The sequence below is a fragment of the Coregonus clupeaformis genome, unplaced genomic scaffold, assembly GCF_020615455.1.
Source record: "Coregonus clupeaformis isolate EN_2021a unplaced genomic scaffold, ASM2061545v1 scaf0067, whole genome shotgun sequence".
Lineage (NCBI taxonomy): Eukaryota > Metazoa > Chordata > Actinopteri > Salmoniformes > Salmonidae > Coregonus > Coregonus clupeaformis.
Window position 1 is genome coordinate 870,308 of NW_025533522.1, and position 15,911 is coordinate 886,218.

The window sequence follows — 15,911 nt, forward strand, 5'->3', positions numbered from 1 at the left end:
TTCAGGACCATACCCCTCCCAGTCCACGAGATACTGGAAACCCCGGCCCCGCCGGCCTGGAATCCATGATGCGACGCACCGTGTAGGCAGGACCACCTCCGATCATCCGAGGAGGAGGAGGAGGAGGCGGAGGAGGCAACAGGGGACTGAGGAAGACAGGCTTGAGGCAGGAGACATGAAAGGTGGGATGGACTCTGAGCGTCCTCGGTAGTTTGAGTTCGAACTGCCACCGGATTGATCACCTTCTCCACCACAAACGGGACCAATGAACTCGTAACAACTTCCTAGACTCAGTCCAGTAACGGAAGATCCGTGGCCAACCAAACCCCTATCTCCGATGGTATAGGTGGGAGCGGGGATCCGCGACGATTCGCCTGGAGCTGATAACGATCCGAACCCCTAAGGAGTGCCTTTCTGGCCCGATGCCAGGTCCGGTGGCAACGACGAATATGAGCCTGAACAGAAGGCACTGATAGCTCCCTCTCCTGAGAAGGGAACAGGGGAGGTTGGTAGCCATACAGGCACTGGAAGGGAGACATCCCAGTGGCAGATGTAGGGAGAGTATTGACGGGCATACTCAACCCAAGGCAACTGAGAGGCCCAGGAGGTGGGGTTGGAAGAGACCAGACAGCGTAGCGTGGATTCCATCTTCTGGTTGGCTCTCTCCGCCTGACCATTGGATTGGGGGTGAAAACCAGATGTGAGACTGACTGTAGCTCCAATGGCCACACAGAAGGACTTCCAGACAGCAGAGAGGTAAACTGAGGGCCACGGTCGGAAACGATATCACTGGGCAAACCGGGGACCCTGAAAACCTCCCTAACCAGGATCTCGGACGTCTCCGAGGCAGAGGGAAGCTTGGCAATAGGCAGCAAAGTGGGCGAACTTGCTGAATCTGTCCACGATAGTCAGAACGACCTTCCCCTCAGAAGCGGGCAACCCCGTGACGAAGTCCAGGGCCAGATGCGACCATGGACGCGGGAATAGGAAGGGGGGTGAAGTAGTCCAGAGCTGGGCCGATTAGTACTCTTATTCTGCGCACACACTGGACAGGCAGCAACAAAACCCCGAGTATCCTCGGCCACGGCAGGCCACCAAAAACGTCTGCGAAGAAACGCCATTGTCCGAGCCACGCCAGGGTGACAAGCCATCTGGCTGGCGTGGGACCATTTGAGGACAGCAGGCCGAACCGACTCAGGCACAAACAACCGACCGGGTGGGACTGCTACCGGGACCGGGCTGAGTCCGAAGGGGCCGCCAGCACCTCCTCCTCAATCTTCCACATCACTGCTCCCACGACGCAGTTCCCGGGGGAGAATAGTCTCGGTCTTGGACCCACTCTCCTCCGTCTTGGAGAACATCCGGGACAAGGCGTCGCTTGCCGTTCTTAGATCCAGGTCGGAACGTCAGGGGCAAACTTGAATCGTCCGAAAACAACGCCCACCTGGCCTGGACGGGAGTTGAGACGTTTAGCCGATTGCACGTAAGCAAGATTCTTGTGGTCAGTCCAGACAATAAACGGTTGCTCCGCCTCCAACCAGTGGCGCCACTCCTCCAAGGCAAGTTTCACCGCGAGAAGCTCCCGGTTACCCACATCGTAATTCCTCTCTGCAGGCGAAAGGCGACAGAGTAGTAGGCGCAGGGATGGAGTTTACTGTCCGTGGAGCATCGCTGCGACAGGATGGCGCCAACTCCCACATCAGACGCGTCCACTTCAACGACAACTGACGGGTCGTGTCCGGTTGAGAGAGAATCGGGTGCGTTGGTGAATCGCCTCTTCAAATCCAGAAACGCCGATCCGCCTCCGGATTCCACTTGAAGGTCCTGATACTGGAAGTCAAGGCAGTTCTTAATGGAGCGGCCACACGGCTGTAATCCCGGATGAATCTGCGGTAGAAATTCGCAAACCCCAAAAATCTCTGGAGTTGCAATCTCGTACCGGGCTGGGCCCATTCCAGAACCGCTCTAACCTTCTCCTGATCCATCCTAATCTCACCCCCTGGAGATGATGTACCCGGAGAAAGGATGTAGTGTGGGCGTGAAACTCGCACTTCTCGGCCTTCACGAACAGGCGATTCTCCAACAATCGCTGCAGAACCTGCCGGACATGCTGGACGTGGTCGGGAAGGTTCCTTCGAGAAGATCAGAATGTCATCCAGGTAAACAAACACGAAGAGACCGATCATATCTCTCAGGACGTCGCTCACCATACTCTGGAATACCGCTGGAGCATTGGTCAGTCCAAACGGCATCACCTGATACTCGAAGTGACCCATCGGTGTATTGAAACCCGTCAACCACTCGCTCCCCCTCTCTGATCCGGACCAGGTGATACGCATTGCGTGAGGTCCAGCTTGGTGAACACCGTAGCACCCTGTAAGGAGTCGAAGGCAGAACTCATCAAGGGCAGGGGGATACTTGTTCTTGACCGTGATGTCATTCAACCCCGATAATCAATACACGGTCGAAGAGAGCCATCCTTCTTTCCCACAAAGAAGAATCTTGACCCCCAGGGGGTGATGACGAGGGACGAACGAGACCAGCAGCTAGGGACTCCTTGATGTAGGTCTCCAACGCCTCACGTTCAGGTCGGGAGATACGTATAACCTTCCCTTGGGGTAGACAGCTCCAGGAACCAGGTTGATGGCACAAATCATATGGTCGGTGGGGAGGAAGTGACAGAGCCTTCTGCTTACTGAAAACTTCCCCCAAATCGTGATATGTCTCGGGAACCAGGGACAAATCTGGGGGTTTAGCCTCAATCACCTGACTGGGAACCGAATGGGGCAGGCAGTCTTGAGACAGTTAGCATGACAATCAAGGCTCCAACTCGTTACCTTGCCCGTCACCCAATCGAACGTGGGATTGTGTTCCTTCAGCCAGGGGTATCCAAGGACCAGAGGAACATGGGAAGACGGCAGAATGAAAAATGAAATCATCTCAGAATGATTCCCCGACAACCGCATCTTAACCGGTTCAGTCCTCATCGTGATACGTGCCAGACTACTGCCGTTCAGAGTGGTCGCTTCAATGGCTTCCGCAATTGCTCCTTGGAAAGCCCCAGCTGTTCCACCAACTCGGCATCAAGAAAGCTTCCATCGGCACCTGAATCGATAAAAGCGTTAAGCGCTAAGCTCTGATTCCTGTTCACAAGGGTAGCCGGGAAGCGGGTCTGACAGAGGTACTGAGAGGTTGAAACTGGCTCGCTAAAAAGTCCTCCCAACTTTAGCGAGCCGGGCAGTTTGACGACCGCCGGGAACAAGTGGAGATGTAATGTCCCGAGCGACCACAGTAGAGGCAGCAGTTGGTCTTACGTCTATGTTGACGCTCCTCCTTGGTTAACCCGTGCCGCCCCACTTGCATGGGTTCAGAATCGGGAGAGAGGTCCCTCCACTAATCCCCTTAGTGGTGGAGAATGATCGACGTGTTCTGGTCCACCACCCGACCCGACTGGGAACTGAGAAGCTGATCGATTGGACTGGACCCCATTGCTTCTCCCTCCTTCGCTCTCGGACTCGATTATCCACCCGAATAGACAAGGCTACCAAGCTGTCCAGGTCACTAGGCTCGGATAGGAGATCAACTCATCCTTGAGCTGCTCCGACAGGCCCTGGTAAAAGGCCGCTTGCAAAGACCTCCTCGCTCCATCCACTCTCCACAGCCAACGTCTTGAACTCGATCACGAAGTCGGCCACGCTGCGAGTTCCTTGGTGAAGAGAAAACAGACGCCTAGCTGCGTCCCTCCCTCGGACGGAATGGTCGAAGAGCTTCCTCATCTCGCGCCGTGAACCCCTGGTATGAAGCCATGAGGGATCCCTGTCGTTCCCAGAACGGGCTGAAGCCACTCCAGCGCCGACCACGCAGCAACTCAATCAAATAGGCTATCCTAGCCTTGTCAGTGGCATAAGAGTAGGGCTGTAGATCGAACACTAATCCACACTGCATAAGGAAGGAACGGCATCTTCCCAGCTCCCCTCACATTTATCCGGCGCTAGGAACCTTGGGCTTCACGGAGGGACACAACTTCAGAAGCGGCAGGCGAGATGGGTGAAACCGGTAGTGGGTCCTCCACCGGACACTGGCGTTGGTTCTGGACCTCCGTCAGGCCGGTAGAAAAGGTTCCGAACTGACAACGCGATCTCCTGTAGTACCATGCTATGATGGCCTAACATCTTCTCCTGCTGGGTAATGGCATGGCGAACAGAGTCCAGGTCCGCTGGGTTATATTTGTCGGATCGTTCTGTCACAGTTCCCTCAGCCAGAACCCAGAAGCAGACCAGGACAAGGAGAGTTGAACGAAGGTGAGGGTTTATTTAGATACAACCAAAGGTGCAGAATAATCCAGGGACAGAGCGGGCGGCGTGGATGAGTAGTTGGGTGTGCAGCACAGGTCCAGTGATAGCTCGGCAGCCGCCGACCATCAGGCAGAGGTGGGTGAAGGTTCGGACGTGTGACTGCAGGTGGAACAAAAACGGAGGTAAGGACACAAAAACTCAACAAAGTACAAAACAACAAAACTCACGCAAGAAACTCTAAACTGATACACAGAACACCTACTGTTCATGGCTAACGATCCGGCAGGAACTGGATGTTTGGCCAGAACCTAAAAAGGGTGATGATGAGGGCCAGGTGTGCAGATTGCTGACGGGATGCAGGTGCGGACGGAAAACCAGAGAGCTCCCCCGGAGCGTTCCCGAACCCTCGGGAAACAGGAGACTACGAACCCAAAACACTGGTCACCAGACAGGACCCGACTCAGACTGCCGGGATCGTTACAGTGGGTACATGCGCTTGTTTTGAGATCAAATCGAGAGTTACATGTAGCGAGGTGTGCACATTTGTACATTTGTTCATATCCTTTGCTAGTTAGTGAGTTATTAGCCCAGTTATAGATAATTTGTAGTCAGCAATGGGGGAGTGATTGCTTCCAACAAGAGCACAAAACGTGTGCATTTCTAGACATCTTTGAAAAGCGAGTAAGGTAAAGAGCTTGCTTTTGTCTTAAAGGGGCAGTGTTGTATTTTGAGTCCAACTCTGGTAGGCCTACATTATGATCAAATAGCCACAGTAGCTTACTTGACCATTGTTAAAACTAACTTAAAGCGGTTACAGCCTTAGTGTTAACAGTAAACTTGCGCCGGAAGTTGCACAGAATTTTCACAATGTTCAAGTTTGTGCTCAGCAGACCAGACATTTCTCAGTGATGAAATAAATTATAGCGAACATTGGTTACAATATAACATTTTGAGTTGAGATGTTGAAATGATTTGCTTACTGTAGGTCAAGTGGCTATGAAGGAGAAAAAGCAATAAGACCTTTGAGAGGAATGCTTTTTCAATGTGGCATTCACACAGATGGGATGTAGCAGATGAAGAAATGTTCATGTTTCTGCACAAACGTTCTCCACGTTGTCATGTAAGCCAAAGACGAACCAATAACCCGGCAGTAAAGTCAAGATGTTCCTCCTCATTATTTTTGGGTAGGTTATTTGAATAGCTTGTTGTCTTGGTGGTGTAATCTACTAGTCCAGTACCAGATCTGTTTGTGCCAACACATTTAACAGGACAACAACTATAGGAGTTGGCTAAACATCTCTGGGACCAGGCTAGTAATCTCTAAGTTTTGCCTTCCTTTCATTGTCAAAATCAATTAACTTCATTATGTATTGAAATTTAATTTACAGTCCCACCCTGCTGAGCAATACGCCAACCCACTAGTATCATCCTCAGTTAGCGTGATGCTAAACATCACAAGTTCCTCTAGTCACGTAGGCTTACTGTATGTTCCTAAGTAATGTGTTCTTCCATTAGCAATGAGTCATCGACTAACAGGCTCCTGAAGGAAGAGAAGAAATATGTCTTGTTAAGCCTGCGTTGGTTGAGGCGCGGTTGTGAAGCTAAGTCTGTTAAGTCCATTGCATTCTCTGTGGAGGAACCATAGACTGTATACAAGGATAATGGAAGGGAGCAGGTTTTAAGGTTTGTGGGATTTGAGGTCTCAAAAGCCTGTCAACAGCACCATTCTCACCCCAGCGAATTACTAAGCACAGTCAAAATCCTAGAGGAAAACCTGCTTTCCATCAGACACTGGGAGATAAATTCTACTGTCAACAGGACAATAATGTAAAACACAAGGCCAAGTATACACTGGAGTTACCAAGACGACATTGAATGTTCCTGGCCTAGTTACAGTTTTGACTTAAATCGGGTTGAAAATCTATGGCAAGACTTGAAAATGGCTGTCTAGCAATGATCAACAACCAACTTGACAAAGCTTGAAGAATTTTACAATTAATAATGTGCAAATATTGTCCAATCCAGGTGTGCAAATCTCTTAGAGACTTACCCAGAAATACTCACCGCTGTAATTGCTGCTGATTCTAACATGTATTGAATCCGGGGTGTCAATACTTATGTAAATGAAATATTTCTGTATTTCATTTTCAATAAATTTGCAAACATGTTTTCACTTTGTCATTATGGGGTATTGTGTGTGTAGATGTAATATAATATAAAATATAATCCATTTTGAATTCAGGCTGTAACACAACAAAATGTGGAAAAAGGAAAGGGGTGTGAATACTTTCTGAAGGCACTGTATATAATACAATGCTTCCCCTGACTCCCTCGCTTTCACTCACTTCACTTGATCTTTCTCCTCTCTCTCACCTCCTCGGAGTACGTGTGACTGTCTGTTCTGATATCATCTTTATTTCCCTCCCCTGCCTCTCTAAATGTCATTGATTTTTGTCTGGCTTTTTCTCTGAAAAATGTCTCTCTCCTGTGGCCCACACCTACTCTTCCTCTCTGTTTATTTCTCAGAAGACTCAATATGTTTGTGCGCCATCAAAGCGGCCATCTTGGTTTGGTTGTTTGCAGTGTTCACTTGATTGTTGATTACCACAATGTCACTCAGTGTTAATTGTCAATTAATAATTTAACAATTCCCCTATTATTCAATTTCTTTTGCAGTCTCTGTCTTTTTATCTGTGCGTGTATGAGGAGATCTGTAAATCACCTTGCATCCTATCTAACTAGTAATTATAATTTCTAGATCAGTCGGTCCAGTCAGGGATCAGTCTCTGTCTAGCTCTCTTTCTCTCGCTCTCGGTCTCTGAAACAGGAGTGTGTATCGGACAAATTCACTTGAAGATGGCATGTCATAGTATCCCTGTCTGTTGGATGGTGGGCAATTTACTTGGCATGAGTAGCAGAGAGTGCAGTAAGTCTGACTGATGAGATGATGTCGAGCTGTGAGGAGAAACTGTTTATGTGCCACATTGGCTGGCTGTGTGTGTGTTTGTTTGTGTGTGTGTGTGTGTGTGTGTGTGTGTGCAATTCACTAGAGCGTGATGTCACAGTTGCAGGCATCCTGGTGAGAAATGGTGAAGGGAGCTAGAAGGTGGGGGATGGTACCAGTAATACCGCAGAGAGAGAGAAGAGAGACAGAGGTACTATACCATACCATGAAAAAGCACATTGGAAAATTGTTGAGGTTTTATGCATCTGACATGCTTCATTTAGTGTATTAGATTCAGTACAGATACAAGCGATAAAATCAGACTTTGATGTCGATGCTCAATCTGTGTTTTCTGGAACCTTCACACTCAACAGAACATATGCCACATCTCTGTGTCCTAGCCCCTTACTGAAGGGGGTAATTTAGTACCCTTGCCTAGCAACCTAGGCCCCTTTAGTAAAGGATGTGATTGAATGTTTCCTTGCTTCAGTGCGGCACTCCCTTACCTCGATCAGCCTACAAACGCACACACACACAAACACACACAGGGGGCCATCATCGTGGCCGTCAGTCCTCCACAATCCCACAGTCTCTCTCTGGCTGTAAATTAACCCATTCCATTATAGCCTCTGAGAGAAAGAGGGAGGAAAAGGGAATGAGAGAGAGAAAGAGAGAAAGGAATAAGGGAAAGGAAAGCGAGAAAGTGAGGCATAAAGGAATGAGAGAGGGGTTGAGAGAAATGCATGAGAGAGAGGAAGAGAGGAAGGAATGAGAGAGGAAGAGGGGAAGGAATGCAAGAGATTAAGGAATGAGAGAGGGGAAGAGAGAAAGGATTCCTGCTGTTAGGTGGCACTGTTGATTGCAAGAACGAGGAGGAGTGTGTGTGTGAGGAACGGCAACATCATCACCACGACACAGCTGTGAAAGCTGAGTCATGTAAGGCAAGAGAGCGAGGGAACGTGGTAACAAAAGGAGAGAAAAGAGGGCACGGAGAAAGATAATGTAACCAGAAGGAAGCAAGCAAGGAAAAAGGGAGGGGGGAGTGAATGAAGGGAACGAGATCAGGTGAAGAAGAGGGGGACATGATGGAGATAAAGATGGATGGAGAGAAGAGGGAGAAGAGAGCAAGTGATGAGAGAAAAATACAGGGTTGCAGGGGAGGGGAGTGCACTGGAGTCAAGGCAGAGCGAGAGAGGGAGCAGTGAGAGCGAGTGAGAGATGAAACGGAGCAGAGTGGCGGAAAACCTACGTACACACGAGATGGAGAGGGAGAGGGGGAGGAGTGAAGAGGAGAAGGGAGGGGTGCTAGCTGCTAACGTGGCGGAGAAGGAGGGAGAGAAGGGGGCTATGCCATCGGCGCAGAGCAACATTGGAGATCAGCGCCAGACGCCAAACCCTCGGAGAGGCAGACAGAGCTCCTTTTCCCATGAGAGAGGACGTACGAGAGGAGCAAGAGAAGGAGCGAAGTAGCAGAAAAGGAAGCGAAGGAGGAACAATAAGGGGAGGGAACTCCATCCACGCCTTCTATCCTCAGCACCTACTTGCTACTCACTGTGTTGTGCAGTCTACTGTTGCTTCACTGGACTCCCTCAGACAGCCTTAGCACAGCAGAGCGTACGGTTCACACGAGTAGAGCAACTGTAAGGCTGGGTTTCTATGGGGGTGTCAGAGGAAGCTGTCAGCAGTCGTCATCATTAAGGGTTCATCCAAGGCAAGACCTGACGCATCATTATTTCCTCTTCGGAGGAATATCCATAGTGGATAAGTCATTATCTCCGTCTCAGTAGGACCATCTCAAAGGAAGATACCAAGAGTTTGGGTTTGTTGTTGATGACTGTATTCACCACGTTAGCTTCTGGAGAATGAAAGTGGACACCCACACTTGGATCTACCTTCTCCAATCCTCATTCCAGGACCCCACATCTACAGCTACGCCATATGGAAACGATCTAAGAAGGTCAAGGTTTTTTTGAGTTCTTCAGTCCATAAGGTTGCGATTGGGCTACTTCTCGGGAAAGGACTCTACGAGTTCTTCCGGCTACCTTTCGGTCTTAGTTTCGCGCCCCTCACGGCGCTAGCCATGACGCCCATGCAGAAGCTCCTCCAGTTGCCGGTGAACGCAATGAATATGGTGAAGACTGCGCAGGACCAGATGGGGCAGCAGGATGAGGCGAAAAGCCCTGTGATGACCCCGGATGGCGGAAACCATAACTGGTATAACGGGGAGCCCAACGACCCGCGCCACATCCGGTTCGGCAGCGGAGGTGGAGACCAGGAGGAGCGGGCCCACCTGGAGGAAGGGGGAGGCAGTTTATCCAGCCTTGTGACCCAGCCTTTGCGGTAGGGTGCCGTCAGCATGAGACACGTGTGCCGTGTGAATATGTGCATAAACAGACCTGTGGCGTTAAAACGCGTGTGAGTTGAATGACAGGAAGAGAATTAGGCATAATGAGAAAGAGACAAGCGTAATTAGATAACCATAAACACACACACACCTGGGATGTGAAAACACCTGGTGTACACACACAAACTCTTAACACTGTATGCCTGTTGCTTTCAGGAATTGTGAAATCAGCAATCTATGTTAATAATACGCTGTTAAACACCCACACCAGTAGAAATCCTATTTTTTTAGCTGAAATACGATGGCCAGAGCTTACCCATGTAGTCCCCTGTAGCTCAGTTGGTAGAGTATGGTGCTTGCAACACCAGGGTTGTGGGTTCGTTTCCCACGGGGGGCCAGTATGAAAATGTAAATGACGCTCTTACTAACTGTAAGAGCGTCTGCTAAATGACTAAAAAAAAGTCAGTAAAACAATGATTTAAGTCAGTAAATCATTGTTTTAGTCAAAGTATGATATATTTAAGCTTGAAGTAACAAATCCGAGCTGCCCACTTTGTACAACCCATGTGAATGAGGTGACTATTCCTATGATATGACATATAAATTATTTTCAGCGTACGTTTAGTTTCAGGCCTGGGTTTAACTTGATTGATACCACCCACCAGCATGGCATTGTTTATTCATCAGAAACCGCTGCAAAGTTATTCCTCTTTGTGACTGAGATGAGCCAAACAGCCTTGTATCCACTTGGCCGCCTAAACCATGGAGCAAATTAATATAAGGTGCGCAAATGTATGTTTTTGCACCTCCCAATTTTTTTTTACATACAATTATCATAATCCACTTTATAATTTGTTAATGTTCACAATTTTGGAGATAGTCTGTATTAAAAAAAATATATGTGACCATTTTATAAATGGAATAAATACGTGATATGATAGCATTTTGAAAATCCGCTCCCCCCGTCGCCCCAAGATGAATGGTTTTGACCACTAAAGTTTTGCTTCACTACATGCTCCACTGCTTTGATTGGTGTAACGTTAGCTAGAAACCACAAGTGTATATCCAGATAATGAGCAAGCACCTGCGAAATTCAAGGAACATATAGTTACATATCATTTGCGGCGTGTATGATCATGAGCAACGTCATTGTAGCCTTTAATTTCACTTCCCCTGTGAGAACCATGAGCACGGGCTGACTTGGCTTTGCTGTACCATAGCCGAAGCCTGCCAGCAGCCTACCTATCAAAGGTTGCACCGTGTCCATTACAATGTAGAAAAACGCATATCAGCTATCTTTCAATAGTTATCCATATTACCTGGAGCGTCATCTTATTATTTAAGTATTGTTATGGCGGATTCGAGGCTGAAATTTGTGGAAGATGCCAAAACTCTGGAGATAACAATAGGCCAGTAGTTTCCATCTGTGGTGAAGTTTTCCTTAAATCAATGCTTATGACAAATCCAGCCCCAGAAGCAGCCATTGAGCCAACTGGCTAATCTTTTGAATACGGTGTTGTTAAAATTAAATGCAACCACAGATAACATTAGCTAGCTAGATAAGATTATCAAGATGGCTAGCTAGCTAGATAAGGTTAGCATGCTAGCTAGCTACACTATTTGTTGACGTTTATCAACTCCACATGGAAATTCACACACCCAATTCGTGAATATGTATAAGTAGCCATCATTCTTCAGAGGTGGAACTTAAATGTGCATTTCCTCTCTAGGACAGGAAATTATGTCTAAATAGTGTCAGCAACTTCCTCTGGGGGGGGCACACGTAAAATGCCACACGTACTTACGTGACTCATCGGCTGGTCTTTGGACCTCAGAAATACAGTGAGGGAAAAAAGTATTTGATCCCCTGCTGATTTTGTACGTTTGCCCACTGACAAAGAAATTATCAGTCTATAATTTTAATGGTAGGTTTATTTGAACAGTGAGAGACAGAATAACAACAAAAAAATCCAGAAAAACGCATGTCAAAAATGTTATAAATTGATTTGCATTTTAATGAGGGAAATAAGTATTTGACCCCCTCTCAATCAGAAAGATTTCTGGCTCCCAGGTGTCTTTTATACAGGTAACAAACTGAGATTAGGAGCACACTCTTAAAGGGAGTGCTCCTAATCTCAGCTTGTTACCTGTATAAAAGACACCTGTCCACAGAAGTAATCAATCAATGAGATTCCAAGCTCTCCACCATGGCCAAGACCAAAGAGCTCTCAGAGGATGTCAGGGACAAGATTGTAGACCTACACAAGGCTGGAATGGGCTACAAGACCATCGCCAAGCAGCTTAGTGAGAAGGTGACAACAGTTGGTGCGATTATTCGCAAATGGAAGAAACACAAAATAACTTTCAATCTCCCTCAGCCTGGGGCACCATGCAAGATCTCACCTCGTGGAGTTGCAATGATCATGAGAACGGTGAGGAATCAGCCCAGAACTACACAGGAGGATCTTGTCAATGATCTCAAGGCAGCTGGGACCATAGTCACCAAGAAAACAATTGGTAACACACTACGCCGTGAAGGACTGAAATCCTGTAGCGCCTGCAAGGTCCCCCTGCTCAAGAAAGCACATATACATGCCCGTCTGAAGTTTGCCAATGAACATCTGAATGATTCAGAGGAGAACTGGGTGAAAGTGTTGTGGTCAGATGAGACCAAAATCGAGCTCTTTGGCATCAACTCAACTCGCCGTGTTTGGAGGAGGAGGAATGCTGCCTATGACCCCAAGAACACCATCCACACCGTCAAACATGGAGGTGGAAACATTATGCTTTGGAGGTGTTTTTCTGCTAAGGGGACAGGACAACTTCACCGCATCAAAGGGACGATGGACGGGGCCATGTACCATCAAATATTGGGTGAGAACCTCCTTCCCTCAGCCAGGGCATTGAAAATGGGTCGTGGATGGGTATTTCAGCATGACAATGACCCAAAACACACGGCCAAGGCAACAAAGGAGTGGCTCAAGAAGAAGCACATTAAGGTCTTGGAGTGGCCTAGCCAGTCTCCAGACCTTAATCCCATAGAAAATCTGTGGAGGGAGCTGAAGGTTCGAGTTGACAAACGTCAGCCTCGAAACCTTAATGACTTGGAGAAGATCTGCAAAGAGGAGTGGGACAAAATCCCTCCTGAGATGTGTGACCTCTGTGATTGCCAACAAGGGATTTGCCACCAAGTACTAAGTCATGTTTTGCAGAGGGGTCAAATACTTATTTCCCTCATTAAAATGCAAATAATTTTATAACATTTTTGACATGCGTTTTTCTGGATTTTTCTGTTGTTATTCTGTCTCTCACTGTTCAAATAAACCTACCATTAAAATTATAGACTGATAATTTCTTTGTCAGTGGGCAAACGTACAAAATCAGCAGGGGATCAAATACTTTCTTCCCTCACTGTAAGTACACCGCTAGGTTATGTACTGCTGGAAGTGCCTGAAAAAAACCTTGGTTGCACCTGCTGCTGTGGAGTTACTCAGACACATGCGCACACCAGTGGCGGCTCCTGAAAAAATTCTCAGGGGGGGCAATTTTTCTGATGATTTAGGTGACCTACACACATTTTAAAAAAGATATGTCCAGCAACAACATGAAGACAGGGGCAGCATATAAGTCAATACCAGAAGCATTTATTGACTGATCTCAAAAGTGTTGGCTTACCAGGGTTGGTGGAGCCCTCAGTTTCATCTTTGCCTCGCAAAGCTAACTCAAACACTCCGCAAAACTTCACACACTGGATTAGCCGGCTGAGGATGTGGCGGTTCTTGCTAATGTCGTAGTAAATATATTTGTTATAGTGAATATGGAATATGATATGTTGAGTAAAATGTTGTGCTAAGATCTATTTAGGTCAGGAGCTGGTTATAAGTTCTGTTCCTATCCAATAACAATGGACAAAAGGGTCCTATCTTGTCAGCCTTGTCAGCAGGTGGCCAAGGACAACACCCACGCCATAGGCCTCTCAGTTCTTCCAACTCACGAGTTCTTGCTCTGAGGACACACACACACACACACACAAACACACACACACACACATCATCACTGTTAAACACACACACACACACACACACACACACACACACACACACACACACACACATCATCACTGTTAAACACACACACACACACACACACACAAAAATCCCCTCTCTTAGGCTGAACATTTGAAGACAGAGAACCCGACTCAGAGCCAATGCAACAGTGACAGTAGCCTGGAGGGGACCTCGCCCAACTCATCAGGACCAATCAGAAGATCAGAACTACTAGATTCAACCTACTTCATTTATTGCATAAAATGTCTGCACACAATGTTTGGGGGCTCTCTTCAGATAATAATAATAATAATAATAATAATAATATGCCATTTAGCAGACGCTTTTATCCAAAGCGACTTACAGTCATGCGTGCATACATTTTTGTGTATGGGTGGTCCCGGGGATCGAACCCACTACCTTGGCGTTACAAGCGCCGTGCTCTACCAGCTGAGCTACAGAAAGTGGATACTCATGGATGCGCATCGCAATTGTAAAATGTCAACACAATTGGAGACACCACGTCATTTTTGGAGACATGTTATTGACAGTAAACTATTGTAGATGCGACTGCTAACTAAATAAAACATTTTAGCTGGCTAGCTAATCATCTTAGCTAAATGTGGGGCAAACAATTCAGTTATTTACCGTTAATTTGAGGGATTGGGGTGAAAGAAATCGAGTTACATAGTGATACTTTACGATATACTGTATTGACAATATCGCAATATTTTAGCGCTAGTTGGCTGTACCTGCACCAAAACACCATTATTGTTCCTTCATAGCTTGTTCTCAATCTTTTCACATTGGGAGCCAATTTGTTTTCAGCACTTTTATTTCCATGACTGATCAAAACTCGTTCTCATGGCTTTCTGATCCCTCTGCAACAGACATATGGTGCGCAATAAAATCACAGTATCGAATCGCAATACGTATAGAATCATGAGACTCGCAATGCATATATCTTATCGTGAGGTTCCTGGCAATTCCCAGCCCAAGTTCATTTGCCACAACAAATCTCTTCGCTAGCAAACGCGATGTCTTCTCCAAAACGGCAATGTGTCTCCAGCAATGTTTACTTTTTTGACGTTCTATGGCATCTCCACTTTCCAAGCATATATGACCACATGTAATATTTTGGTAAGTGATGCAAATAGTGAACTATGTAGGGCCAGGATGTAAAATATATGTAGCTGCAGCAATTTCTCTTATCTGATATGGTAAGTAATGGGGCTTAATGTATAGCTCCCTAAGAGTTTGACGAACGGGTCCGTGCACGCGATTCCAGATATCTTTACCTCTGAATAAACTGCCTTTATTATGCCATATCCACCCTGTCCAAAGTCTCTACTTGGTCTCAGTTCTCCAGTAAACTTGTGATTATCAACACTAACCTCATCGTTGTGGCGGCGGACAGCTAGCCTGTATCCCTCATCCAGTTGAGTGGCAATGTTATTTTTTCGTTCGTACCAATTTTTGGAAAATCCTCGGGTGTAGGACTTTCCGCCTTTAGTAGAAACCTGTTGAATTATTAAATTTGGTCTGGGAGGTCCTAATTGTTTCGTTGCCAATTTATCTTGATTTGTTCGCCGACAAAAAGGAACTTCTTTCAAAGAGACAATCGAGTTGCACTGCCATTTTGACAGTAATAGTGAATTGATTGATGAGGCTACCCGCTCTTTTCTTAGTTACGTTCATGGTTATGTTACGTATGACGAAAGCGCGTAAGTGCAAGCCCTCAGACACCCATAGAGATTGTATTGAAAGCTCTGATATTTGAAAAAAATAGATTTTACATGGGAGTCTATGACAGACTTCTGGGCGATTTTCAACCTGACTGAAATCGCCCCAAAAGGGGGGGTGGCCATTTGAAGCACGACTTTAGCCTGATTGGACAGATTAGTGGCAGATCACACCAGACGTCTAGATTACAACACTGATAACTACTGTTGCCGTGATATAATTGATTAGAAAAAAAATCCCTTCCTTTTCCCGTTTGGCAGTGCGTCACCCATATCGCCCTATTGAACACACCGCCCCTGGCGCACACACATGCTCACACGTATTAGTCGTTGATGCCCTTTACACCTGTGTTTCCATCGCCAACAGTATGTAAACTTCTCACCTGAATTGCCTCTGTTTTTGTGTGTGCATGTGTACTGCTGCAGTAAGAGAGTAAATGTTTAAAGAGCACAGGTATGAAACAGTTGCTCGAGGTCTTTTTTATTTTGTTTTTGTGTTCTCGAGGCCTCTCTCCTGATCCCAGAGGTTTGAGCTGTACA

The 15,911-nt window shown here is 46.9% G+C and overlaps 1 protein-coding gene across 3 annotated transcripts in view; it reads left to right on the forward strand.

Annotated features, from left to right (window-relative positions):
• Window positions 1-15,911, forward strand: part of LOC123483299 (AP-3 complex subunit beta-2-like) — a 76,217-nt gene that overhangs the window by 15,956 nt on the left and 44,350 nt on the right. For 2 of the 3 annotated variants that reach the window (XM_045212991.1, XM_045212993.1), the window contains exon 1: window positions 8,518-9,579. The exons of the other annotated variant lie outside the window; for it this stretch is intronic. In XM_045212991.1, the coding sequence (XP_045068926.1) occupies window positions 9,320-9,579 (260 nt within the window). In that variant the 5' untranslated portion in view covers window positions 8,518-9,319. Of the gene's footprint in view, window positions 1-8,517; window positions 9,580-15,911 lie in introns of those variants that run through there. 3 annotated transcript variants of the gene reach the window in all.